Source organism: Myotis nattereri (assembly GCF_964212035.1).
Source record: "Myotis nattereri genome assembly, chromosome: 1".
Classification (NCBI taxonomy): Eukaryota; Metazoa; Chordata; class Mammalia; order Chiroptera; family Vespertilionidae; genus Myotis; species Myotis nattereri.
Genome location: NC_138075.1, coordinates 147,015,580 through 147,042,821, shown reverse-complemented (window position 1 = coordinate 147,042,821; position 27,242 = coordinate 147,015,580). Strand labels below are relative to the sequence as shown.

General features: G+C 37.4%; 1 protein-coding gene across 1 annotated transcript in view; it reads left to right on the top strand.

Annotated features, from left to right (window-relative positions):
* Positions 1-27,242, top strand: part of COL25A1 (collagen type XXV alpha 1 chain) — a gene marked incomplete at its 5' end in the record, with an annotated part of 476,430 nt that overhangs the window by 311,190 nt on the left and 137,998 nt on the right. Inside the window, 2 exons of the mRNA XM_081107901.1 lie at positions 22,992-23,018; positions 23,163-23,189. Coding sequence (XP_080964027.1) covers positions 22,992-23,018; positions 23,163-23,189 — 54 coding nt within the window. The remainder of the gene's footprint in view (positions 1-22,991; positions 23,019-23,162; positions 23,190-27,242) is intronic.

The following is a 27,242-nucleotide window of genomic DNA, read 5'->3' as shown; positions in this document are numbered from 1 at the left end:
TCAATATATATAGCAGTTATAGTATTTTATAAGTTATACAATACCACCTTATCATGAATCCACTTTTTCTTTGAGTAAATGTATGTAAACTATACATTAAATTTGTTTCATCCAGATTTATAATGAAAAAGCAAACAATGTACATTTAAAACCTGAATTAGGAATTTATAATGGGCTCTTAAATGCTTGAAGCCTTTCTTTTATTTGATCAAATTTCTCTTAAAATGTCCATGTTTTGTTATTTGGGTCACTAAAAACGATTTTAGTTATATACAGTGTACATAATAACTGGGTATGTCTTCCTTTTTTTTAAAAAAATCATCTCTTTGATAATTTAAAAGGATATCCACTTTTTTCTTAAATTTTGATCTTTTTCAGTTTTTCTGATTTTATAAGACTTATCAGCTAAACCTCTTCATAACTTATTTTTTGTTATTTATAAATACAAGATTCAAAATAACAAATTTACCTGCATTTCTTCCCTGCTGATCTTGTTCCTCCCTCATCCCTGTGTCTTCTTAGCACATTTTTTTAACTGTGGGGAAAGGGAAGCGCACAAACATTGCAAAACTTTCTCTTTACCTTCTCCTCCTATCTCCTTTTGTAACTAGTTAAGGGAGGAAAACGAAGAAAGTTTGCCTTCTAAACAAGCTTTATCCAAGTTCCCTTAACTAGTCCTCAAAACCCCCTTCCTGAGTCATATCCATGTCACCCAGGGAAGACCCTCCCTGTGACTGGTTAGTATTGTGAGGGAAAAGCTTCTAAAATCCCAAATTCCAACTCTCAATGGATTTTTCCATTAGGAGAATTACCAGTATTGTTTCTGTTGTACAACAAGAATTTTTTTAGGTACATTAGGAATAGGCTTTTGTGAATTGGACTGGGAAAATAAACTATATTTATATTATGATTCCTCTGGGAAGATAAAATCAGATTTATAAACAGATAACTTCCAAAAAAAAAAGAGTTGTAAATGTTTGAGTTGGGAAATTGCACATCCTTTCAAGTTTATAAAAGATTTGGGCAGAATTATAATTGGCAACTTGTTGTTCATGTACAAATGTTTATGTCTGTGAGAGTTTTCTTATAGAGGGTAAATATTCCCATGTCGTCTTTTTCACAGTATTATTATACAGTGCAAAACTCTTCCTTAGAGAGTATAAAACTCAATTTTGCTTCTTCAGTATTGCACTTCTTTAGTAAGAGCCTCCAGATTAATAAGGTTTCATTTGCAGACCAATAGCAAAAGGAGCACATCTGTTTTATCAGCAGAAGGGAGTTCTTTCCATCATCTTTCTAAAGTTAAAGATGGTTAGATGGATTTAAATTCGATTTTTAAACAACTGCGAAGACAGGAAAGCTAAATGGAAGTAACCCTGTTGCAGTGATAGCATGAAAATAAATACAAAAATAGGCCTTGGGGAAGGGAGGTGAGTCTTTGCATTTACCAAAATGGGTGAGAAAATGGTGCTTGAGAAGGGAAATAAGATGGGGAAAGGGTATTAGAAAGAAAAAGGGTAATTCTAGCAGCTGTGGTTAAGATGGAAAAGAGGCAAGAAAATGAATGAAGAGGATATTGCTGTGAATCCACTGAAACAAAGGAAATCAAAATCTTAGAGAGAAAAAGGGGTGGGGTAAAGTAAATAATGTCCCAAAGACTTGAAAAAAATGGTTTGGGTTAAAAGAAAAGACAGTGACAACAGAGTGTAAGTAAGGGAAGAAAGAAGGAAAGGAAACTAGAAAAAAGACATGAGCATTTCTATTTTGAACTAACGGCAGTAATTATTTGGGGGTGGGGCAATATTAATCTTTTGCCATAAAAATCACCTTGATATATCTTCATTAATTCATATTAACATAGTTCAATTCAATTACTCAAGTATTTATTTAGCTGGTACTATGTTCAAGGCACAGTGACAAGGCTGTGAAATTGTGGTGCTCAAGACAGACTCAACCTCTATTTTTTTTGTAGTTCTTTTAATATTATTAGTCAAGAAGGATATGAAATCCTGTCAATTTTCACAGACTCACCATCTGAGGATGACTTAGCCACATCTCCAAATCTGGGAAATCCCCAGTTTTAGCCAGGACCCTAAACACGAGGTATTTAAAGAGGCATTTTTCCAACATGCAGGTGACTGAAGATCAATGCCATTGCTCTAAGTGTGGTTCTGGTGCCATGTTTTATTTATAATAATTGGCTTTCTGCCAGGATCAAGGCATCCCTGTTCTGGTAACTGAGTCCTTTTTTTGGGTCTCCAGTCCTATATCCCCTTTCTGTGTTCCTCTCTTCATCCTAGGTCCTCCTTTTCCTTGCCCCTCTACTACCAGGTGTTAAGAGTCATGGAGCTATGTTTCTATGTCTCTGGGTTGTGTTTTTTTTTTTTAATTTCAATATATATTTTATTGTTTTTTTTACAGAGAGGAAGGGAGAGGGATAGAGAGTTAGAAACATCGATGAGAGAGAAACATCGATCAGCTGCCTCCTGCACACTCCCCACTGGGTATGTGCCCACAACCAAGGTACATGCCCTTGACCGGAATCGAATCTGGGACCCTTCAGTCCGCAGGCTGACACTCCATCTACTAAGCCAAACAGGTTAGGGCTGGGTTTATTTTTTAACAGACTGTCAAACCTCAGAGGGAAGGCAGGGGAAGGTGGAGTGGGCGGAAAAGACCAACCAATGAACTCATATATGTATATGCATAACCCAAGGACACAGGTAGTGGGTGGTGAAGGCTTGTGGGGTAGGGGGGAAGAGACATATTTAATGCGTTCAACAATAAAGATTTATAAAAAAACTATATTTCAAACATTGTAAAAACTGAAAGAAAGAGTCATGGTGCTAATGCTCTTTGCAGCCTTGCTAATGACTAACAGAGCAACTATACAACTATATCCTCTAGCTCACTGCCCACGTGACAGGATTTTACATTCTCTCTCTCTTTTTTTTTTTTTTGACTCTGACTTCCCAGTGCCATTCTGCACACTGTGAAGACATGACTTTTGCCTAGCCAGTCATTGCTGGAGTCAGGAAAATGAGCATTCAACATGCTCCTGTCTCTATGGTGAAGATACTGAGAGTGGGGATTAAGTGTAGCATCAACCAATATCATCCTATACACGTCAGCTAGATAAAAAATTTCCAATATGGTTATGTCATTATGTCATTCTTCTAACCTTACAACTTTGAATCTCAATGTAATTATCATTTAGAGTGGAATAAAATCTAGTTCCTTGCCTGGCATTCACATCTTTTGTTTTGGCCTGTTTTTCAGCCTGACCTCCTGTTAATTCTTCATTAATGCTCTTTCTGGACACTGTGCTTCATCCAAACCAAGTCAAACCATTTACTTCCCCCCCTTTAAATTTGTTTTTCTCCATTTATCTTTTCTTAGAATATAGTCTTTTCTCCAGAACTGCTTTCCTCTCAGCCCCCAGGTACACTCAGTTTCCACATATTCAAATATGATCACCTTTCATATTTACCCACCACTTCTTCCATCAAGATGTCTTTATTCTCCCTTAACTGAATATAGTTTCCCCCTTTGCAAGCTCTGTGATCTTGGACAAGTTACTCAATCACTGAGTCTCATTTTTCTCTCTGTAAAGCAGAGATAATAATGTCTTATCTCAACAGATGGCTTAAGGATTAAACTAAGATAATATATATATAACTTCTAACGTGGCGCCTAGTACATGAACGCACTCAATAAGTAATAATTCCCTACTTTCTATTGTATCACTGTTACTTATAAAAGATATTTCACTCTTTATTACTAGCTATGATCTTCAAGAGTGAGATCTATGTTTTCTTTCATCTTTAGTATCCTCTTCAACACTTGACATAGTTCCTAGACAGTAGAAGTTCAACAAATGCTATTGAGTTGTGGGTGTTAAGGAAAAGAAAGCCGAGGAACCAGAGGTATGGATACGTGGAACAGACGGAAATTGGAGGGGCCTGGGGAGGACTGTATAAAAGAAGGTGAAGAGAGTAGCCAAAGACCATATATGCATAGCCCATGGACACAGACAACAGAGTGGTGAAGGCCTGGGGAGGGGTGGCGGGGCCTGGGGGGACATCTGTAATAGTGTTAACAATTTTTTTAAAAGGATGCCTGTGAAAAAAATAAAATTAAAGAAAGAAAGCAGAGGAAGAGAGAGAGCTATTGGCTTCTCATAATTCTAAATGCCTCAGTCAGTAATACCACTCACTTATCACAAGTCTCTAGGGTTTCTAAGCTCTGAGATTTTACTGAGCTTTATCAATGTTATTATCTCACTTCCACAAGGTTTGGAGAGTTTGGGTACCTTTGCTTCCTTTCATTTCATAGTTTATTTATATTGATATTTACTTTTGGTGAAAATAAACAGATAACATTAACCCAGGGCCATGCTTATAATGTATTTTATTTTGTAACAATTTATTTGTAGGATTCAAGGCTTGGCTTTGAATTTTAATAATGGAGACAGTTATAGAAAGTAGTTCATGGTGGTTGTGTGTAATGCCACATTGCTAGCATTCTCTCACTAATAAATAATTTAATACAAATTGTAGAAACGGATTGCTTTTAAAAATCCTTCTCAGGATACCATCTCATATGCCTTAGAAAAATAGTTCAACCTTTTTCCCACCCAAAATCACACCATCAGTGGAATCATTTTGTTAAGTGAAAGTTACCTCTTTCATACCCAGGACATTTCTTTTGCATGACATTTTTAGAATTTAAAAGCCCTCCTCATAACTCCTCTTTGGAGTTGCATGTGAGCATAAAAGAGATATAATTCCCTTAGGAATTTGGAGCACTAAAGCGGCATGCATGTTGTAATTCTGTATTACTCAGTGAGAAAAAAATGTAAGAGAAAACCACAAGCAACCATCAGACAACTGCACATGGAGGCGTGTGGCTTCCATTTGTATTTCCTTGAGAAGAAGTAGAAGATGTCACTTTGCCTTTCCCTCCCAAACCCCCTTTTGCTTTTATCTGTCCTGATACTGTCATTGCCATTTCACAACATTTTACAAAATCAAGTTGTGTGTGCCCTGTAAGGAATTATTTCTGATATTTTGGGGCTGTATTTAACTTTCTGTTCACATGTTTTTAATTATATACTAAGCTCCTTCTAACCTAACACTTTAGCAATTCCCATATTTCATGTTTGTGTTTCAGTTCCAACCTTTTTCCGATCCATATAGTCTGTCTTGGGGGCAGGGGGAGGACATCTACATTCTGCAAGAAATTTGGAAAGCATGTGCCTGTGTGTGCTTGTGTGTGTGTGTGTGTGTGTGTGTAGAAAATCTTTATTTTGCTTACTACAAAATAGAATTATCATATTAAACTAGTAATCATTAATCAATCATGCTATATTTCATAATGTATTATCATTTCCCATTATCTATATTTTATGTGGTGGTTAGATGATAAAGAGAATGATTATTATAGTCTTAACATCTTAGATTTTTAAAGATATTTTATTAAGTAATTGGTTAATATGACATGAAAGACTCCATTGTACTCCAAGTAGCTTATATCTTTAAAGGAACACATAGAATAGCAGTTTATTTTATTAGAATTCACATTTTTGACATGGTCATTTGTATATTGAAATAGTATAACATCATCCTCAAAGTTTAATTCTAGCTTAGAATTCTTTTCTACTGAAATTAACTGAAGAACATTTATTGCCAACTTTATGTCTTGTTCCCTATCAGATATACGAGTATTCCTCTTAATTATGTCTAAATAAAGGTGAATAACACATAGCTTTCCATTAATAATTAAATTAATCCAACATTGACTTGTATATGTGGAAGTTATTATTTCCTAAATTTTTTATTCATTTTTGTATCTCAATTTCTTTATACAGTGTTGATATATAGAAAATGCACAATACATTTCTGTTGAATAAATGTATACATTTAATAATGCAGATTTAAAGATAATTTTATATTCATTTGATGATGAAATGACTGAAGCAATTGAAAATATTAGCTTTTGGCAGTCCTTTTTTTTTAAATCCTCACCTGAGGATTTTTTTCATTGATTTTTATGGAGAGTGAAGAAGAGAAGGAAAGACAGAGAAACATCAATGTGAGAGAAACACATTGATGGTTGCCTCCTGCATGAGCCCCGACCAGGGCCCAGCTAGGGAGGAGCCTGTAACCAAGGTATGTGTCCTTAACTAGAATCGAACCCAGGACCCTTTGGTCCACAGGCCTATGCTCTATCCACTGAGCCAAACTGGCTAGGGCTGGCAATCTATTTTTAAAGCAGAATATGGAATACATTGAATAAGGTAATGGGGTGGCTCCATGGGCAGATAGGGGTTTAAATCCTGGTCTTTCACTTACAAACTGTGTAACTTTAAGCAAGTGATCTCTTTTCCTTCAGTTTTTCAATATAAAATAAAGATGGTTGGTTTAATTTAATACATGACTTACTGAAGCACTTAGAACAGTGTATGTGGCATCCATAGTGTTATTATTAAGGGCCTACTTATGCACACATCTTCTCACATCAGCATTCACACAGGGACAGAGCCATATGGACGTCACCCTTACAGTGATGCTTCATCTGTTGGATAAGTCCAATAGAATAATGACCTCAAAGCATATAGAGGTTTAGGAGAAGTAGTTCAATCTTAAAATCAAGGAATTCATGAAAAGTGATTACAACTGTTAGATATGCTTTATAGTCTAGGATTCTCTATTAAAACAGTCATTTATATGCACATTTGTAAGTATGTCTAATTCTTTCTAAAAATATCAAGGAGTTATAGTTAAAAATATTTTTGTCAGTGAAGTAAAATTAATTCAGTTGTAAATGTTTAAACTAGTATCTACAAATGTTCTCAAATATATTATGTATATATATTATTTCACATATATGTTTAATAATTTTGATATCATAACCAAAATTCTTAATAGACTAAATTTATTTTCTCATTAAATATCTCCAGTCATATTCCATATATATATATATATATATATATATATATATATATATATATATATATTGATTTCAGCAAGGAAGGGAAGGGGAGAGGAAGAGAGAGATAGAAACGTCAAGGATGACAGAGAATCATTGATTGGCTGCCTCCTACACATCCTCTACTGGGGATGAAGCCCACAACCCCGGCACATGCCCTGACTGGGAATCAAATGTGACCTCCTGGTTCATAGGTTGATGCTGAACCACTGAGTCATACTGGCTGGGCAATTGATACCACATTTTCAATATAGAAAATATATTTCTTGGATTGTGTAGAGATTAAAATGGAGGAATGCTATAAAATAGAATAAGGTAAGTGGTTTAAAGTAAATTAATAGCTCCAGAAACATCTGGGGGAGGGGGTGGGCTAGAGGGGTCAATGGAGGAAAAAAAGGGTACAGCTGTATTCAATAATAAAGATAAATTTTTTAGAAATTAACATCTTATTTTGTCTTCTCTCTTTTGGGTAGACCATATTTAAACTTAAATAATGACTGTAGGAGACTCTACTACCTTCCTAAGTTAAGGAACTTGAAGTGAGACTTTATACTACAGATTTTTAAAAAATGATCAGTATATTCACGGTTAATTATTTTTAAGATCTTAGATCAGGCAGAATCTGTCACAGTAATTCACATTCAGTAAATATTATTTTAATAAAAAATACATGGAGTTGATTTGCATTTCCCTAATGATTAGTTATGTTGAGCATCTTTTCATCGTCTGTTGGCCATCTGTATGTCTTCTTTGGAGAAATGTCTGTTCAGGTCCTCTGTCCATTTTTTAAAAAACTGGATTGTTTGTGTGTTGTTTTTTGGTGTTGAATTGTATGAGTTCCTTATGTAGTTTAATATCAACCCCCTATTGGATATATAATTTGAATATCCTTGCACCTGTCAACGTGGCTATGATAAACAAAATCAATAAATAACAAGTGTTGGTGAGGATGTAGAAAAAAGAGAACCCTGGTACACTCTTAGTGGGATTATAAATGGGTGCAACCACTATGGAAAACAGTCTGGAGATTCCTCAAAAAATTAAAAATAGAGCTGCTATACAACCCAGCAGTAGTACTTCTGGATATTAATTTATTTGAAGAAACCTGAAACACTAATTCAAAAAGACATATGTACCCCTCTGATCATTGCAACATTGTTTGCAATAGCCAAGATACGGAAGCAACCTAGGTGTCCATCAATAGATGAATGAATAAAGACGATATGGTATATAGATATACATATATACAATGGAATATTACTCAGCAATAAAAAAGAATGAAATATGTTTTTTGTTTTGTTTTGTTAATCCTCACGAGGATAATTTTCCATTGATTTTTAGAGAGAGTGGAAGGGAGGGATAGAGAAACTTCAATGTGAGAGACACATCAATTGATTGCCTTCCACAGACGCCCTGACCGGGACCGGGGATTAGTCTGCAACTGAGGTAGTTGTCCTTGACCAAAATCAAACCCCGGACCCTTCAATCTGAGGGCTGATGCTCCAACCACTGAGAAAAACTGGCTGGGGCAAAATCTTTCCATTTGTGACAACATGGATGGACCTAGATGGTATTGTGCTAAGAGAAATAAACAGAGAAATTCATACACCGTATGATTGCACTTTGAGGAATCCAGAAAACAAAACAAATGAACAAAATTAAGCAGAAACAGACCCATAAATACGGAGAACAAGCTGATGGCTTCCAGAGGGGAGGGGAAGAAGGGATGGGTGGGGGGAAAAAATCTATTCTTTATAAAAATGCATGGAGTTGAAGATAAGTCAAAGATGATGCATTCTCAGTTGATGTAGTTGAATAAATATTGTCAATTACAGTGGGGCCTTGACTTATGAGTTTAATTCGTTCCGAGACCGAGCTTATTAAGGAGCTCATTAAGGAGCTCGTTAACTCAAATTATTCTGTCAACTCAATGCAAAAAAATCGGCCAAGAGACAGCTGGTATCTCAAAAAACTCGTTGGGACACTGGTAAGTCAAGGCCCCACTGTATTATTTTGCTTAGAATAGTTATGACACATCTTGCCTACAACCTCTTCTTACCTGGCAGCCTGAGCTATGGAGTTATTTGGCAAAAAATAAAGTGGAATTTTGATTTTCTCAAAGAAATGTTGCTCCTTGGAGTAAACCCAGGGTCTCCATTTACATTAGTGCAGGTTGTGCACTGCACAAAGCTGCTCAGCCAAGTGGGAGGTGGAGTTTGAAATCCAGCTCCTATTTCTCCTGCCAAGCTCTGTGCCTGGCATGGGGCTACATCTGTCTGGAGGAAAAACTACTTTTCTGTTTCATACAAAGTCTTGATTTGGGCTATCAGGACCCTGAATGAAGCATGTGTAATTTACTACAAAGAAAATTAGCCAGAATCTAAATGGTGGGGATTGTGATCTGAGATGAGAACAAGACATCCAAGAGGAAATGAAGAGAGGGCCATAGTCGCCATCCTGGAGAGAAGCCACAGCTGGCTATGGAGAAGATAAGTAGCAGCTGAAACTATGGCAATGAGTGAGATGCCCAGAGAGTATATAGAGGGAGAGTGTGGAGTGTGTAGAGTGTATAGAGCAGGGGTGGGCAAACTTTTTGACTGGAGGGCCACAATGGGTTCTTAAACTGGACCGGAGGGCCGGAACAAAAGCATGGATGGAGTGTTTGTGTGAACTAATATAAATTCAAAGTAAACATCATTACATAAAAGGGTACGGTCTTTTTTTTTTTTAGTTTTATTCATTTCAAGCGGGCCGGATCCGGCCCGCGGGCCGTAGTTTGCCCACGGCTGGTATAGAGCGTATAGAGCAGTGGTTCTCAACCTTGGCTGCACATTAAAATCACCTGGGAATCTTTTTAAAATCCTGATTTCTGGGCCTCATCCTCTGGAAATTCTGTTTCTTTGTTACTAATGTTGTGGCCCCACCCCATAACAAATCAGGATTTGGGGGTGTTAGTCTTAACTCTTGTGAACTAGAGTCATGAGTCAACAAATGAGAGATTGTAGTGACTTCTAAGGCACAGCTTCTAGCTGAAATAAAATATATCCTCATTAGCATTAATTGGAAGCAGGTTGGACAAACAGCTAGATATCTGTGACCTTAATTGTCAACAGGCTATTAAGGGAATACTAATTTTGGCTCTGATATCTTGTTTGAGATGTATGTTGCATAAAATCTGCTAATATATTTATTGTATAATCACCATGTTTAAGGAATAAGGCTATACATTTGAATTAGAGAAGAGAGGAAGGGAAATAATATTTATGGAAGAACATATGTTTTTTTCCTTCCTACAACTCCCATGTGAGATTATTATTATGTGTCCCATTTTACAGATGTGGAAACTGAGGCTCAAGAGGTTAAGTGATCTGTCCAAGGTCATGTGCTAGTATATATTAAAACCCCCAAAGTCATGTTTGTTACATTTCCCCACATACCTCTCTTCCTGCCCTTAAGGGACCTGATAGTTTAATATAAAGCATAAATCTTATACCTAGCAGGGTAAGCTAAGTTTTATAATAGAGTCACAAGTGTGGAGGAGTTCAAGTATAGGAGGGGGGGAACACAGAAAAGAGAGTCAGAAAAAGTTAGAGAGGAGCTCAGCCAGCGTGGTTGAGCATTGATCTATTAACCAGGAGGTCACGGTTCGATTCCTGATTGGGGCACACGCGGGGTTGTGGGTTCGATCCTCAGTGTGGGGTGTGCAGGAGGCAGCCAATCAATGATTCTCTCTCATCATTGATGTTTCTATCTCTCTCTCCCTCTCTCTTCATCTCTGAAATCAATAAAAAAATATTTTTAAAAAAAGAGAAGAGAGGTCACTGAGATAAGGCATCAGTGACTGGCTGGCTATAATAGTGAGATGGTGGAGATGGAATTTTTAAATGCAAGGACTGACATTTCTTTCAGAAATTCAGATTTCAACTATGTTCACCCCCACCCCCATAGCCCCCCAAGTAGCTCCATAGCTCAGGTTTCCAGGTAAGAAGTTTCAAGAAAGGTGTGTTATAGCCCTAGCCGGTTTGGCATTCTGAGAATACCTGGTATTCAAGGCTGCCTGGAAGAGAGGATCCTTATGGGGAATTGGGGCAGGATTGGAGGAGAGATGAAGCAGAAAAGGAAAGTTAGGAGCAGATTTAGAGGACTTTGGACATAAGCAGAAGTTAACACTTTAATTAGTAGGAATCTGAAGGGTCATGTAAAGTAAAATTTTAAATTATATAATTACTTACTTTGGGAATTGCTTTAAAATTTCAAAATGTAGAGAAAATATTATCATGAAGTTCTCTAGAGCCATCACCCAGCTTCAAGAATTATCAATGGCTAATTTTGTTTTATGAACCCTTTCCTTCATTTATTTTCTTTTGTTTTGCTGGTGTATTTGAAAGTAAAACCTACATATTGTGTCATTGCATTTGCAAGTACTAAAGTATGAATCTCTAACTGGGCCTTTCGAAAACATAATGATTATTTCATATCAAACCTAATAAAATTAACAATAATTCCTCAATATCATTATACCCAACTAGGGGCCCAGTGCACAAAATTTGTGCACGGGGGAGGAGGGGTGGGAGGGTTACCCCGGGTGGGGGGGTTACCCCTCAACCCGGTCTGCACCCTCTCCAATCTGGGACCCCTCGGGGGATGTCTGACTGCTGGTTTAGGCCTGATCCCTTGAATCAGGCCTAAACCGGCAGTCGGACATTCCTCTCACAATCCGGTATCACTGGCTCCTAACCACTTGCCTACCTGCCTGCCTGATTGCCCCTGATCACCTCTGCCTGCTGGCCTGATGCCCCTAACTCTTCCCCTGCTGGACTAATCACCCCCTAACTGCTACCCTGCCAGCCTGATCACCCCCAACTGCCCTCCCCTGCTGGCCTGATCGCCCCTAACTGCCTCTGCCTCAGCCCCTGCCACTGTGGCTTTGTCCGGAAGGACATCCGGAAGATGTCCGGTCTAATTAGCATATTACCCTTTTATTAGTATAGATAGTATTCAAATTTTCCCAATTGTCTCAAAAATGTCTCTTTACAGATGGTTCATCTGAATTAAGACCCAAAGCTCACACTTGGCATTGCTATGATTCTTCAGTCTCTTTGACTCTGTAGTTGTCTTTCTTGTCTTTTTATTTTGTTCATATCATCAATTTTTCCAGGACATTTATCCTCTATGTAGAATGCCCACATTCTGGACTGGTCTAATGACTTCCTCAGGGTGCTGCTTAACTTATTCAGTATTTCTTTCTTCAGTATTTCTTGTAAACTGTGAGTTCCTTTAAAACTTTGATTAGATTCTGGTTCAACTTTTTGGAAGACTCTTATAAAGGTGTGTGACACTTTCTAGTTCATTATATTAAAAGGCATGGAGTGTTTTTGGTTGATCAGCAGGTCTAGTGCAATTGGCCGGATTTCCCTACAGCCTGGCACCTCACAGCTTTTGCATCCATCGAGGATTGTTTCCTAGAGCAACTTTTTCATTGTGGATTGAAAATGGGCCCTTGACCTTTTTCTGAGCTGAGGATATATATTCAGAAATGTGCCTTAGAAAACATAATGTGACAAAAGTGTGTAGGGTGGAGTAGAGTAAGGGAAAACCAGGAGAGGCTTATAGACTAGTCCTGTTTCCAGGAACAAGCATGCCAAACATGGAAATGTAGATTCAAGGAAGTTTGTAGAGAATTAAATCTATAGGACTTGACAATAGAGTCCATTTACTGATACAAACATAACACCGTGTGCTTAGGCTTGGAGGAGTAGTGGTGTGTTTAACAAAAAAATAAAAAATTAAAAAAAATAGGGAAGTCAGGAGTCACGACTGGCTTGAAGCAGAAATCGAGAAGCTTGGTTTGAGAATGTTGAATCGAGCTGATGATGGCATATCTCGGCTTAGACATCTGGTGAGCAGTTGGGAATGCAAGGATTGCGGCCTGGAAAAGAATTTAGGACATAAGTCAGGTAATAGTTAAAGCCTGGAGGGTGCATTTGATAGCTGCTGAAGGAAGTAAAGTGAAAAGACAAAAGGTTTAGACACAAATTTGGGCAATCCTGACATTTATGAACTTTGTCAACCCTTCCTCCCCAAAGCTCCGTTTATTTAGTTTTAGTTTAGCACAGGGTAACTCCTTTCCAGGGCCCTGAGGATTGGCCCAACAGTTTCCCTTCCCATAGCTCAGCTTTCTTCTTCCCAAAGGAAAGAAATGCCCCCAACACCAATATGTATTTCAGCTCTTGTTACTTTATCTTTACCCAAACCAGACTGTAAAAATATGACGTCTACTCTGCTACCTCCTTTCTCTTTCCTCAAATTCAATTTCCTTTCTTTCTCTGACCAATCTATTATTTAGGGAAGTTTGGTGGAAATACTAAGAAGAAGGTTTGGGCTTTAAAATAAGAGAATAGAAGGCAAAGGCAGCGTTTCTTCACCCTGGCATTCGCAGAGGGTAAATGAATATGTGTGGAGACCAGGAGGAAGGACCTAAGGGGACCATAGTGGTGGAAGGGACAAGTGAGAGCAAAGATAAAGAGCAGGGAAGATTAGGGAGGAGGCAAGAGGTATTAAACAGGCATGATAATGATCTTCCCTCCACAGAGAGGAGGGTGAAGATACAGAAAAATCTGGAGTCAGAGAGCCTGGTACCTGTTAAAGTTTACATTAAAAGCTTTTGATCTTAACCTGGCCGGTGGCTCCGTTATTTGGAACATCATCCCATACACCAAAAGGTTGTGGGTTGGGATTCCCTGTCAAGATACATATCTTGGTTTTGGGTTTGATTCCCTGTTGGGGCGTGTGTGGGAGGCAACCAATCAGTGTTTCTCTTTCATAATGATGTTTCTCTATCTCCCCCTTCCTCTCTCTCTAAAATCAATGAGAAAAAAAAAGCTTTTGATCTTTTTAGTCATCAGCTGAAAATGAGAGAGCTTGAGCTTCTAATTTACATTTGGAAGCTCGAGAATCATGCTAGCCTCATCTGGCAGCATTTTTTTCATTCCTTCTGCATATCTTCTTAGACCCAAAAAGGGACATCCTACCTCATCCCTGTGCTGTGCTCGATTGTCCTTCACAAAACCAATATTGCTCCACAAGTAACTACAAATGCAGCAAAGAATCAAACTGACCAAGCTTTCTTGGGTAGCCCGGGCAAAATTATGTGAGGATGTTATATAGGAAACATGGTGAAATAGGCGATTATAAATTAAACCCAAGGTTTAAAGATGTATGTACTACCTCTGAATACATTTGAATTATATTAGGACACTGAGAGTATTGTAGGATAGTTTACACCATTAGCTGTGAAATCACAGGGGCTACTGTGGGCATTTATAGAGCAAGCTGATAGTTTCTTTCAACAGAAGGAATGTTTAGGATTCCAAATCTTTCACCATGGAGTTCATTTTATCTGACCTCTTAAAAATAAGTTAAAATATGCAAAGTTAAACAAAAAAAAGCTTCAGCAATTCCTTCAAACATGTAGAGACAAGGATTGATGCTGGACAGAAGGGCCCCCTTGGTTTTGATTGGCAGGAGTGGTAACTTGGCTGTATTTAATTTGTATTGTGTTAGAAAAGAAAGCCAGAGTGAGCTTCCCTGATTCCTGCAGTTTTATAAGCCCTTAACTCCATTGAGCTACATTGGTCTTACTTTTGAGGGTCCTTTTTAATAGGTTGGTTTTTCTAAGTTTTCTTTTAGTGCTGGACGCCACTAATTGTTTCCTCATGGCAGCTGCTTATGATTTAAGACTGATCGCGGGCACATATAGTCCCTTGTTCAGGACTCAAACTGACACGACAAAGGAACTTATACGTACGATCTCACCACAAAATATGCCCAGAAAGTAATAGCTATAGGAATTAGTTTTGCAATAAATGGGGCTGTTTGGGGTAGCTTACATTTCTGTTTATATCTACCCCTTTTTGTGCTTGGTCTCTTTTAATCTTCAGTGTAGAATGAAAGGTGTAAAGTCTGAAGCTATAAATCTGTTTATAGATATAGTTCCCTTCCCTGGCTTAGCCAAGTCCGAGACTTTAATAAACACTGTTCTTCTATAGCAACATTGAATCTGGTTCTTGAATAATTCTTTAGGTGTTGCTGTTTTGAACACTGAGCATTTTATTGCATGCTTTTCTTTCTGGTGTTTTAATTCAGCAATAATTGATTAAGCATCTACTATATTCGAGGAATGACTCAGTAGTTCTAGGGCCTGAGGTTTAATCTTGTTTAGTCATTAAAGTAATATGGTTAAAACTACAATGAAGTATTTTTGTTTTGCTTTGTTTGATAATAGTTCCTGGACATTGAAGTAAATTATATTAAACCTGCATATTCACCAGTGTTTTCAATCACCCACATAACATATTTCTCACCACATTGCCTTTTGATTTTAAGAAATCAATATATTTACTCTCTTCATCCTCAGATCAAGTTATCTGAAAAAGAAACTTTATGTTTACTGTGATTAAAATATTAAAATTATTGAAAATATTGAGTGTGTAGATCAGGCATTTTACACATTGCTTCATGGACAGTGTTTCATTTTAGCCAGACAGGAAGCATTGTTTTCCACACACACTCACACACACACACACACACACACACACACACAGTGACCTATACTTATATATAGGAAGCTACATTTTCACATCAGGTTTTTCATAATAAATTTATATCCACATGTTACTCACTTAAGTTATTTGCCAAGTTGAAAGTCTATGAAACAAACAAATCCATGGTGATTTCAGAAAGAAATGATATGCTAGTAAAGCAGAAAACTATATAAATTCAAGGTTGAGATATATATACTTGGAAGAACACATGTGTACATTTAGCTAGAGGTGAACCTGTACTAACTGCATAACATCCTTTATTCAGAAGTGAAGTAGGTTAATCTAAATGCAAATAGCTGGGGTCCCCATTTTCCCAGTAAACACTAGATTTTTCTATTGTTACTAACATTTGCAATATGATTTTGTGAAGTTTCAGTTACCTGCTAAAAACCGTGATACCAAATTCAGTTGTTTCATGAATGTATGGTTTAAGAGTGTCTATACCATTGGCACACTGGTCAAGTTGAGGACCGTCGGAGAGCAGGCAGCTATCTTACAATCAGTAGAATTGAGGCTTCTATTCTTTTTGAACAAGGGAAGACTCGCAATTCCCTGTTTCCTTTCTCCCTACGAGTCTGAACATTGGTAAAGTGATGTTTGCGTGGGTGCCTGAGCACACACATCCAACACGCAGCGACCACAGGTTGTACTCTGCTCCTAGGGAATGGCCAGTGCAGCAGACTCTGTCTTCTTAATGCTTAAAACGCTAGGGAAATTATGGCTTTTAACATAGTAAGCCCATTATCATTCTGCAGTCTAAAAAGTAGAGAAACGGGATATAATAAAAGGTGCACTTTATTCCTAAGTTAACACAGAAGAAGGATGGCCACTGCCTCGTAGCTGCACAATGTGATAACCGTCTATCATCCATGCTCCCTTTACTCTTAAAGGATTCCCTCTCTCTCTCTCTCTCTCTCTCTCTCTCTCTCTCTCTCTCTCTCTCTCTCTCTCTCTCTCATTAGGTCAGCAGAGCTGCCAACGATCTGTTTGGATTTGAAATACAGCCCTGAAAGCAGATTTAGGGCTCTATGTGGTTCACCTGGCTCTGGAGCTGCTGTGTTGATCAGGGTTGAACCAGCTTAGGCCAATGCTTTTCTGCAAATGCACAAGTTGTGAAATTTCAATAAGTAGGACTTCTGTCCATGGCTCCCATGTTCAATCAGTTAACTGATCTTGTTGGCTTCACCTCAGACATATCTTCTGAATCTAGAACTTTCCCAGTGTTCTCACTGTCATGATCTTTTTTTAAAAAAAAAAACAGATAGATAGATAGATAGATAGATAGATAGATAGATAGATAGATATTGATTTCAGAGAGGAAGGGAGAGATAGAAACATCAATGATGAGAGAGAATCATTGATTAGCTGCCGCCTGCACAACCCACACTGGAGATTGAGCCTGCAGCTGGGGCATGTTCCCTGACAGAGAATTGAACTGTGACCTCCAGGTCCATAGGTCGATACTCAACCACTGAGCCACACCAGCTGGATCCCACGGTCATGATCTTAATTCAAATTTTTACCATCTTTCTCCTGGATCAAGGCAACAGCTTCCTAAGAATCGCACACCCTGGCTCAGAGCTCCATTAATCACACTTGATCTTGCCACCCCCTTGTTAAATTGATGACAGAATCTGGCCCAGGGACCTGGGCATTGCTAGCCAGCCTTTCCACGTCCCCTAGTAGGATGTCCTCTCCCACTTACGCATATTCTTTCCTTCTGCCTGAACTGCTTCACCCCCTCCCCGTCCCCCTTATCTCTGGCCAACTTTCCAGAGCCAATTCCAATATCATCTTTTTAACTCCAACTCTCCTACCTTCTTTCCTCTCTGTATTCCCATAACACAGTGTTTAGTCAACTATGTGATTATATTTAGTTGTCTTTCCTCCAGACTGGGACCACATTGCCTGGCTAGTAGTTGGCCATAAATGCTTAGAAAATGAAACTTGCTTATTCTCATGATTCTATAGTAATAAAAAAGATAAATCAAAAAAAGGTTGTTACTTTTCAAAAATAAAAATAACCTACAATTTTCTGGGTTAGGAATCATAACCCTATTCTTATTCCAGCAGCTCTGGCTGCCAAGAATTTCCAGTGTTTGCTTCTTTTCCATGATTCCTACCTCTAGCAGAATTTAATTTTGTTTTTATTATTGCCATCTTTTAAAAATCATTCCCTCCTCAGCTTTTGCCAGTTCAAAGTAGGCAAAATTTACAGTGGTGATGAATGAAAGGCTTTTCTTGGGACATCCAACCCTTATGAATATATCTGTATTTTCCAACTAGGTTTCAATTACTTTTATGTAGATTGAAATCCTATGTATTCCTAAATCTCATTTGTTGTGCCTCTTACCCACTGTGCTTTTAGTTTGGTTTTTATCATTTCATTGAAATAGATAATGGAGCATGGAAAACTTATTTATTTTGAATAAAAATAAATTTTGGGAGACTCACATTAAGGACATGGTAAAAATAAAAAGATTGTTACATAAAGTCATTTGAATAGGAGCTAATTTGAAGTTTGCCACTGAAATTTTTAAATTGTTTGGTAGTAAATTAATAATGCTCTAGCAGCACTCTGAAACAGCAGCACTCATAATAAAAAATGTGTTAGCACCTTCAAATTTTATGTAAATAGAGCTAGATACATAAAACTAATTAAAAATTATTTCAAATATTTTTATTTATTGAAGTAGACACTAAAAAAGATCTGACTCCAATACCCTAGACTAGCCAAGAAGGACAGGAATCCCAAAAGAAGCCTTATGTAAAACTGTGATTCAATATTTACTTTTTTTATGGTTATTAATTTTACTCTGTTTACTTTCCATTGACCTCAATCATGTTTTAGTGACAAGGTTTTATCTTCAAATATTTACCAGCTAATCTCTGATTCTGATACCTGAACAACAAATACTCTGGTTTAGTAACAAAATGCCATTGAAAAGTACTCTGTAGTTCAAATAATGCATTTATTTGTGTTGCTGTCAGTATTTTAGTTAATACCAGTGATTTTTTGCTTTTACTCTAAAGACATAAAATAACTTAATGACCCAGCTTTAATTTTAAAAGTTAATAATCAAAGAAACCTTTATTTTGTTCGTAGTGTTTTGACTTAGAAAAGAACCATGGCTCCCAAATTTTGAAATCCGATCTGTGTTTACTAAGGTGGCCCACGTGTTTGCTTTTTCTAAAAACTCAACCCATATTCGCAGTGAAGAGAGTCCCATTCAGAAAGAAGAGTGGGATTTCTGTCAAAGCAGAAGAAAAACACCTGCCATTAATCCCAGGAGCACAAGTGGGGTCTGGAGTGTCCGAAGCAGCCACCACAGCTGTGAATGGAGGTTGACCTCTGCTTCGGTTCTGTCTTGAGCTGGCAGGTGCCAGGACGCCATTCTGTCTGCTCAGAAACACCCCTTTTGCAGCGTGTGAGTGCAAATTGTTAGTGCAAGTTTTCAAGCTGTCTAAAGAGCTCCAGTTGATACGTATTACTTGGGTAATTGCGACTTAGTAATTGGATTTTGGGAGAAAGACTCATCTCCATTCCCCACTGTAAAATTATTTCAGAAAGGCTTTGCTCTCCAACATGCCATATAACCCGACAGAGTGAATTTAGGGGACTGGAACAGTGAGAAGCATGGCCTCTGAGGTTTCACCAGTAAAAGCAAATAGAACTTTAAAGAGGAGAAGCTTTGGGCAAGGAAAGGGTGAAAGCTGGGGAGGGGTTCACAGTAACTGTAAGTGGCCATACAGTAGCTGGATTTTCTACAGGGTAGTTTTTCTTCATGCTAATATCTGATGTTGGCACTAGACTGTTTACCTTTTTCAGAGAAGACTATTTAGCTTTTCTAGTCAGTTTCTCCCACCGGATTCTCTGTCAGTACTAAGAACAGTGACAAACTTGCATATACAATTAACAAATGTATATGAAAACCAAAGTAGAGTTAAATAACATGCTGCTTAAATCAAGACTGGAGTCTCCATTATATTTCTTAAACTTGATGGTAGGTATCCTCTCATTTTCTTCTTTGGGCTGCCTTTGGTCCCAACAAAAATGAATTTCTATTTGTGGAGTATTAGTGAACATTTTGTTTGTGTTTAATATGACCAAATAAATTCCTTAAACTTAACTGTACAGAGGTAGGCACACAGACTGTACTTATTAATCACTACTTGATTCACTGAAACATTAAAAAATTACTGAAAACATTACAAAATAAGTTTCTTTTTTTAATAGCAAGATTATTTTCTGGGTAAGAGATAAAAGGGTTTTGTCTAGGTGATTCCATTATCTTAGCCCCCTTTTCCTCTCCCTGATACTCTATAATTCCTCTTTCTTTCATTTGAACTTGAGATCTTGAGGTCAATGTCCCTGACCCTGTGGGAAATGCAGTTGGGAGGCATTTCAGAAAACACCTGTTGTAGGCACATGGTCATCATTCTTTCTGAGAATCTAGTGCTAGAGCTGTGTCCCAACACTTATCTTTCCAAATCACTGCATTTAAAGTCCCACAGACTACACTAAACTCACAAGAGACCTACCTTTGATAATGTTTTATAATTTTTATTTATTTATTTATTTTTATTTTTTTTATAATTTTTTTTATAAAAAAATTATTTTAGGCATCTATAAAAGTATTAATATAATACTTTCCTCTTTGGATTGGGAAAAAGGTTAAATGTTGTAACAGATTCTTTGTTGATAGTAAAATACACAAAATATAAAACATGATGCTATTGATATTATTAATTTCGTGATAACCTCACAACTATTAGTAGAAGTGGCACAACTGAGAAGGGGGATTGGGTACAGTTCCTCTGTCACTAACAGAAGACATATTTTAGTAGGTGGAGAATTCCCACTTCCCCATCTGAAGTGACAGCAGTCTCCCCTGGGAACTAAGGAGGGGACTTTGCTAGAACCTTGGCTTTACTTGCCATCTAGATTTCTTATCTCCCAGACCTACTGAAGGTGAGAAATTGCAGGTAACTCTGAAATGCACTAATTCCTCAGGTAGGCTGAACCCTGAAATGTGACTTTATTTTTAAAAGCTAGGGGGGAAAAGGTATTGATGCTTCTAGAATATTTCCTGCTAGTATTTTTGGTAAAGAAAATCTCAGTGTCTCAAGAATAGACAGCTGTCCAACAAAACAAATTCCTTAAAAGGTATATATATATAGTCATCTAATTTAGGCCAAAGGTAACACTGTCCTACAATGGGGAAAAGATGTATTTTCAATAAATGGTGTTAGGTTAATTTGATATCCACGTTGGGGGGGGGGGCGTATTTTGACTTTGACCTCAAATCATGCGCTAAATCAGTTCTCTATGAATTTAGATCTAAAGATGAAAGATAAAGTAATAAAGCTTTTAGCTTTTACAATAAACATAGAACCTCTTCATGATCTTGGAGTAGGCAAAGATTTCTTAAGTAGAACACAAAAAGAGATAACTATAAGTAGAAAAAGTGTTAAGTTGAGCTTTATTAAAAACTAGAGGTCCAGTGTACGAATTTGTGCACAGGTGGGGTCTGGCTGGCCTGGCCCCAATTGGGGCAGATTGGGACCAGGCTGGCTGGGAGGAGGGTCTGTGAGTGATTGGCCAACAGGCCCCGCCCCTGATGGGGTGGGGGGGGGGCAATTGGGGGTTAGCAGCCAGGGGAGGGGCCATGGGAGTTTGGCCAGCCATCCCCACCCCCTGTTGGGGTGGGGGGGGGCAATTAGGGACAGGGCTGACTAGGGGAGGGGCTGTGGGCCAATCGGGGTGGTGGGGTTTCATCAGGGGCAGTGCCGGCCAGGGGGAGGTGCTGCGGGTTGATTGGGGTGGTGGGGGCCCATCGGGGGTGGGACCAGCTTGGGGAGGGGCTGCAGAAGGTTGGCTGGCTGGCCCCACCTCCTGATTGGCCGGTTTGCTGGCTGCAGTGGGCATCATAGCGACCAGTCGTTCTGGTCATTACAGTGTTCCAGTCACTGGCTTTTTATATATATATATATATAGATAGATAGATAGATAGATAGATAGATAGATGATAGATAGATAGATAAGAACTTCTATTCATCAAAAATACCTTTAAGAGAATAAATACACAATGTACAGAGTGGGAGAATATATTTGTGCGCACGCTCTCTCTCTTTCTCTGCATATATATTTATGCGTTTGTGTGCGTGTATGATATATAGCATTGCAGTATAATATATAAAGAACTCTAACAAATCAATAGGATAACTCAATAGAAAAAGGACAAAAGATGTGAACACTTTCTAGAAGAGGATGCAAAATGATTAATACCTACATTAAGAGAAATTCAACATAATTAACTACTGAAGAAATACAAATTAAAGTGCAATGTGAAACCACTACACCTCATCTCTAACTTGAAAAAGTTGGAAAATACCAAGAGTTGGTGATGATATAGGGGAACTGAAGTTCTCATGCATTGCTGATGGGAGTTTAAATCGTTAGAACCACATTGAAAAACTATTTGGCAGTGTCTGCTAAAACTGAACATATGTATTTTCTATAACTTAATAATTCCACTCCTAGATATATATACCCCAAAGAAATGCATATGAATATCACTTGCTAAAATGTTACCCCACACAAAGGAAAGAAATGCATACACTTTTAACCCAAAGGCATATACCAGGATGTTTATGGAGGCACTCTTTGTAATCATGAGGACCTGGAAACAAATGGGCATCAACCATGGGATGAGTAAATAAATTATGGTTTATTCACACAATGAAATATTATAAAGCAGAAAGAAAAATGATCCACAGCTACACAAAAAATTGTGCATGAATTTCACATATATTGTGCAAAAGAGGCCAAACAATACTATATTATTCCATTTATATAAAGTACATAAACTAACCTATCTGTCAGAAGTCAGAAATAGTGGGTTACTGTTGGTGGAGATTAGTGATAAGGAAACGTCACAACAGGTGCTCCTGGGTTTCTTTAGCTGGTTCAACTTGCATAGGTATGTTCAGCTTGTGAAAATTTGTTCAACATATGATGTACCTATGACATGTGTGTGTGTGTGTGTGTATACAGGATGGCCCCAAAAGTGTTTACACACTTTAACAGCTGATAGGTCAGTTTTGAAAATGAAAAGTATTTTAATAAACACTGCCTTCATAATTATTCGAAGTGTATGTACATATTTTTGGGGAGCCACCCTATACATACACCATTATACCATATATATATAATTTTCATAGCCTAACCACATTATCATTATAGTTTAGATGCCAAAATTCCTTGAAAAACCTCGGTGACAGCTATATCTCTGTGCCCTTTGCATGAATCTTGCACCTAACCCTAGCTCCTCTTGCAAACTACAATTTTAAAAAATTATTTTTAAACTATGTTTCTTTTTCTCTTTGTTTTCTTAGGGCCCTCCTGGTCAAAAAGGTGATAAGGTAAGAAAATGAATAGCAGAAACAAATTAAGTTAGTGGAAATTCATATTGACATGATCTATGCTATGTTTTCCTTTATCTTTTTTAATGAGCATCAGATATAGACTTAGTGCTAAAATTATCCTCTCATTTTTCTACTCTGCAGGGAGAACAAGGTGATCAGGGACCTCGGGTAAGTTGTACCCTTCCGATCCTGAGCAGAAAATTAGCTTTCAACTCCAAACTTGTCTTGGCTTCATAACTGCCTTTGTGTCACATAGTTTAGTATCACCTATACTTACAATAATTGATTAACAAGAATTATTATTATAATGTGCATACACTGTTGTAGTATCTTAACTTGATAACTGTAAAGAGAACACTCCACAGTAATTAGCCCTACGGATTCAGGGCCATAATTGCTACCCACAGTCAACAACAACATCATTCCACTGGCTACTGGGTCCTTTATAATTGCATGCAGTGTTTTCAACATAAAGGCCTTGTGGGTTCCTATTGAATTTGGCCTTTTTTTCCTGCAGTTAAATTTTATGTGCTGTTGCATAAATATGATACATTATAGATGAAAATATTGATGCATTTTATATGTTTATTCCTCATCATGTTTGAATAATACTTATTTGAATTTCTTATTTGTTATAGATGTTTGAGCAAATAAAAGGTGTAATGTAATTTAGCATTCCAGGGAGGAGGGGCATCCTTTTCTTTTTCTCAAATGTGGCTCTTTTACCCACTATAACACAGTGGTGAATGCTTTGTTGTTACCTTGGTAGTGCCAAGTCCTCTGCTCCACATCTGTGCCTTATTACCCCAATGTTCAGACATACTGTTCCAATGATGTAGTGGCTCCGTTCAGACATACCTCTCGATTTTCTCATGTCACTACGCACAAAAGCGAGTATTCGGGTGAAGAGAGTCTTTTTTCTTTCTTTTTTTTTTTTTCACAGTGGAAAAGCACATTTCAAACTTTCAGGTTGAAAACACAATTGTGTAGGATGTTTTTTGTCACTGTGCGTAATTATTGAATCCATGTATACTACAGTCGAGGTTTTATTGCAAACGATGTAGTCAGTGCAAGTCTGAAAAGTTTGTGTCTTATGTCCTTATGTTTATTAAACTAGGTGAAAGTTATGCTATGATTTATGTTCCTTGCTATTCTTCGGCCATTCTTCATACAGAAATCATTATGCCTCAGAACGTTTCGTTTTTCATGGCAGTTATTCTAGTTGATGACTAGCTTCAAGGTAAAAGCTTATTTTATGGTCAAGGAGATTAAACGTTATGATATATGTCATGGATGTGAATGGGGTAAAATTCTCATAACCTTAGATGATTAGCGTATAGCCACTTGCTTGGTACGTGGTGATTATTTCATATGGCACGTCTCCATGTATTGAGTATCATTTCTTTTTACACGCAATACCAAAATCACTCAGCTTGCCCTTTGCAGGTAAGAGGGAGACTGTTTCCATTCTGAGAAATCTTCTTTTGGCAAAGGAAGTGAAGGGGTGGTTCACAGCTTAGCTGTCATCAGTATGCAGGCAGCCCTCATTTTAAAAAAAAAGGTGTGTTGGCTTTCATCGTTTTAAAAAGTGATGATTGATTATAAAGCTAAGCCAAATTTTTTAGGATGAAACCTGAAACCATGTGAAATTCACCTGGTTTCATGTTGCAGTGCAAACTAAGACTTGGACCAGGTTTCTTGGAAGTTTGGCCAAAGTTCATGAACTACTTTGACGAACCCAGACTGCCTTTCGTACAGATTTCAGCCAGTTTTCACGCTGACTGGGGCCAAGTTTCACACGATTCAGGAGCCATTCAGCATTTCAGGTGGAAAGTGGCAAAAAATGATCCCATTTTCTCCTCAATTTTGCTTTGTATTGAAAGAATTTAGATTGAATTAATAATGCAGGACAAATCTTCATTGGTAAAAAGCTAAATGCTCTGGGAAGTACATGAAAAAGAGAATGCGGACCTACCAGATTGCCTAACTTTTCTCAGATTCTTAACTTAGAGACACGGCAGGTCACTTTCAGTGCTCTTAGAATTTTATAAATATTTCTTTCTAGTAAGCTAGTATTAGCTACTTATTAGGAAATTTATTTTATCAAGATAATAAAATGAATGTTTTATATTTCCAGGTAAATCAAATTAAATTAGAACTGGAAAAGTCTTCAATTTAATGATAATTAACTTTACCCACAATTTCTATAGGCACAGTGTTCAGGCTGATGCTTATAGAGACTCTTTTTAAAAAATATAAATCTTTGTATTTGATTATGCTATTTTTATCCTATCAAAGATTTGAATTCTACTTTTTACCATTTGTTTCAAGTAATTTCTTTCTTTCCATGATTAACTTAACAATAGGATCCTCCATCATTTCATTATAGGATCTATACTGTTTCCTTGAATATGAAGTTCTTTTATTTTCTCTTTCCCAAGTGTGAAACAGGAATATATTAAGGTATAATATGTGAATCAAAGCAGGAAAAAGGTAATATAAAATTAAGAAGGTGAAAGTATCTTGAAACTCTTGAACACATATTTAATGAGGTATATTGAGCATCTACCATGTTCAAGATACCATGCTTAATACTACAGAGACTATAAATGTGTCAACTTTTCTCTCTTCTACTGCCACTGTGGTAGGCTTCCAATTAATCTTGCTTCCACTTTGAAGCCGGTGTAATCCATTTTCTACACAGCAGCCAGAGAGATCATTTTACCTGTAAGTTAGATCATCTTGCTCCCTGTTTTAAACTTTAGAATGAAACCCAAACCACTTCGGTTGGCCTTCACAGGCCTTCAAGATTAGGCCCTTGCCTCCCTCTATAACCTCACCTATACTAGTCCTCCCTCCACACACTGTGCTCCAGCCCCACTGTCTTCCACGTGACCTTCAAACATACCACACTCACTCCTAAGTGAGGATGATTTTCCACTTGCTCTCCTCTGATCTTTTTGTGATTGGATGCTTCTTATCATTGATACTTCATTTCAAATACCTTTACAGGGAGAACTTCTGTAATTATCCAATCTAAATCTGACATTATCCTATTTGCTTATTTGTCTATTTTCTTGTTATCTGTAAAACATGCCCTTCCTTGAAACATAAACTCCATCTTGTTCATGACACACACCATCACCTAAAACAGAGAGGACCTGATAAATATTTGTTGAATGTTAGAATAAAACATTATTACATCATTACTTCTCTTATGGATCTGATAACCTCATGGGTACCTGAATAAGAAAACTATGTGGTTGTATGTTATATATCTTAAATAGCTATGCCACAAGATGATAGAAAAGGAACATTGTTCTATTTTAAATATTAATGGGAGACTGTGGGAGAGTTGTCACTAGAGCTAGGAATTCATAAATGGGTAATCTGTAGAAGATAAGATTAAGAGCAAGACATTACACATCCCAGGAAGAAGAAATAGTACAAACAATGCTATACAAGTAGGAAATAACAAGATTCATTTAAAGAACAATAATATTCTATTTACCAAGGAAATAGTTTAAATATAGAAAAATTATATTATATAAGGTTGAAATTTTTATAGAAGTTATACTATGGAGCAGTTTGAATGTCTAATGTAGTAGGCAATAGGGAACCATTGAAGATTTTTTATTACATCATTTGATGCATATTACCACCAGACTCTTTGGTGTTATTACCAAATATTCTTTATGAAAATCTTTTTGTTGATGTAAGAAATATCCAAACCTCTAGAGTTTATTTGAACCAAACTGACAATATACCCAGAAGCAAGTTCTCAAATGCTTCACAAAATGACAGCTTTGCAGTTCCCTTTACACATTTGGAACTAAGGAGGGAACATTAGGAAGATTAGATGAAGGTAAGAGAAAGCAAGGACAGAGAAAGAAATCTCTAGGACTGAATTACAGGACAGTTAATAAGATATGTGCTTCCTGGAATGTGACTAGGCCTCTGACGGGTCTTTTTAATATGTTTTTATTGATTTCAGAGAGAGGAAGGGAGATAGAAACATCAATGATGAAAGAATCATTGATCAGCTGCCTCCTGCATGCCCCCCACTAGGGATCTAGCCTGCAACCTGGTCATGTTCCCTGACTGGGAATTGAACCATGATCTCCTGGTTCATAATACTCAACCACTGAGCCAGACCAGCTGGGCTCTTTTAAAAAAAAAAAGTATCTTTATTGTTGAAAGTATTACAGATGTCCTCCCCCC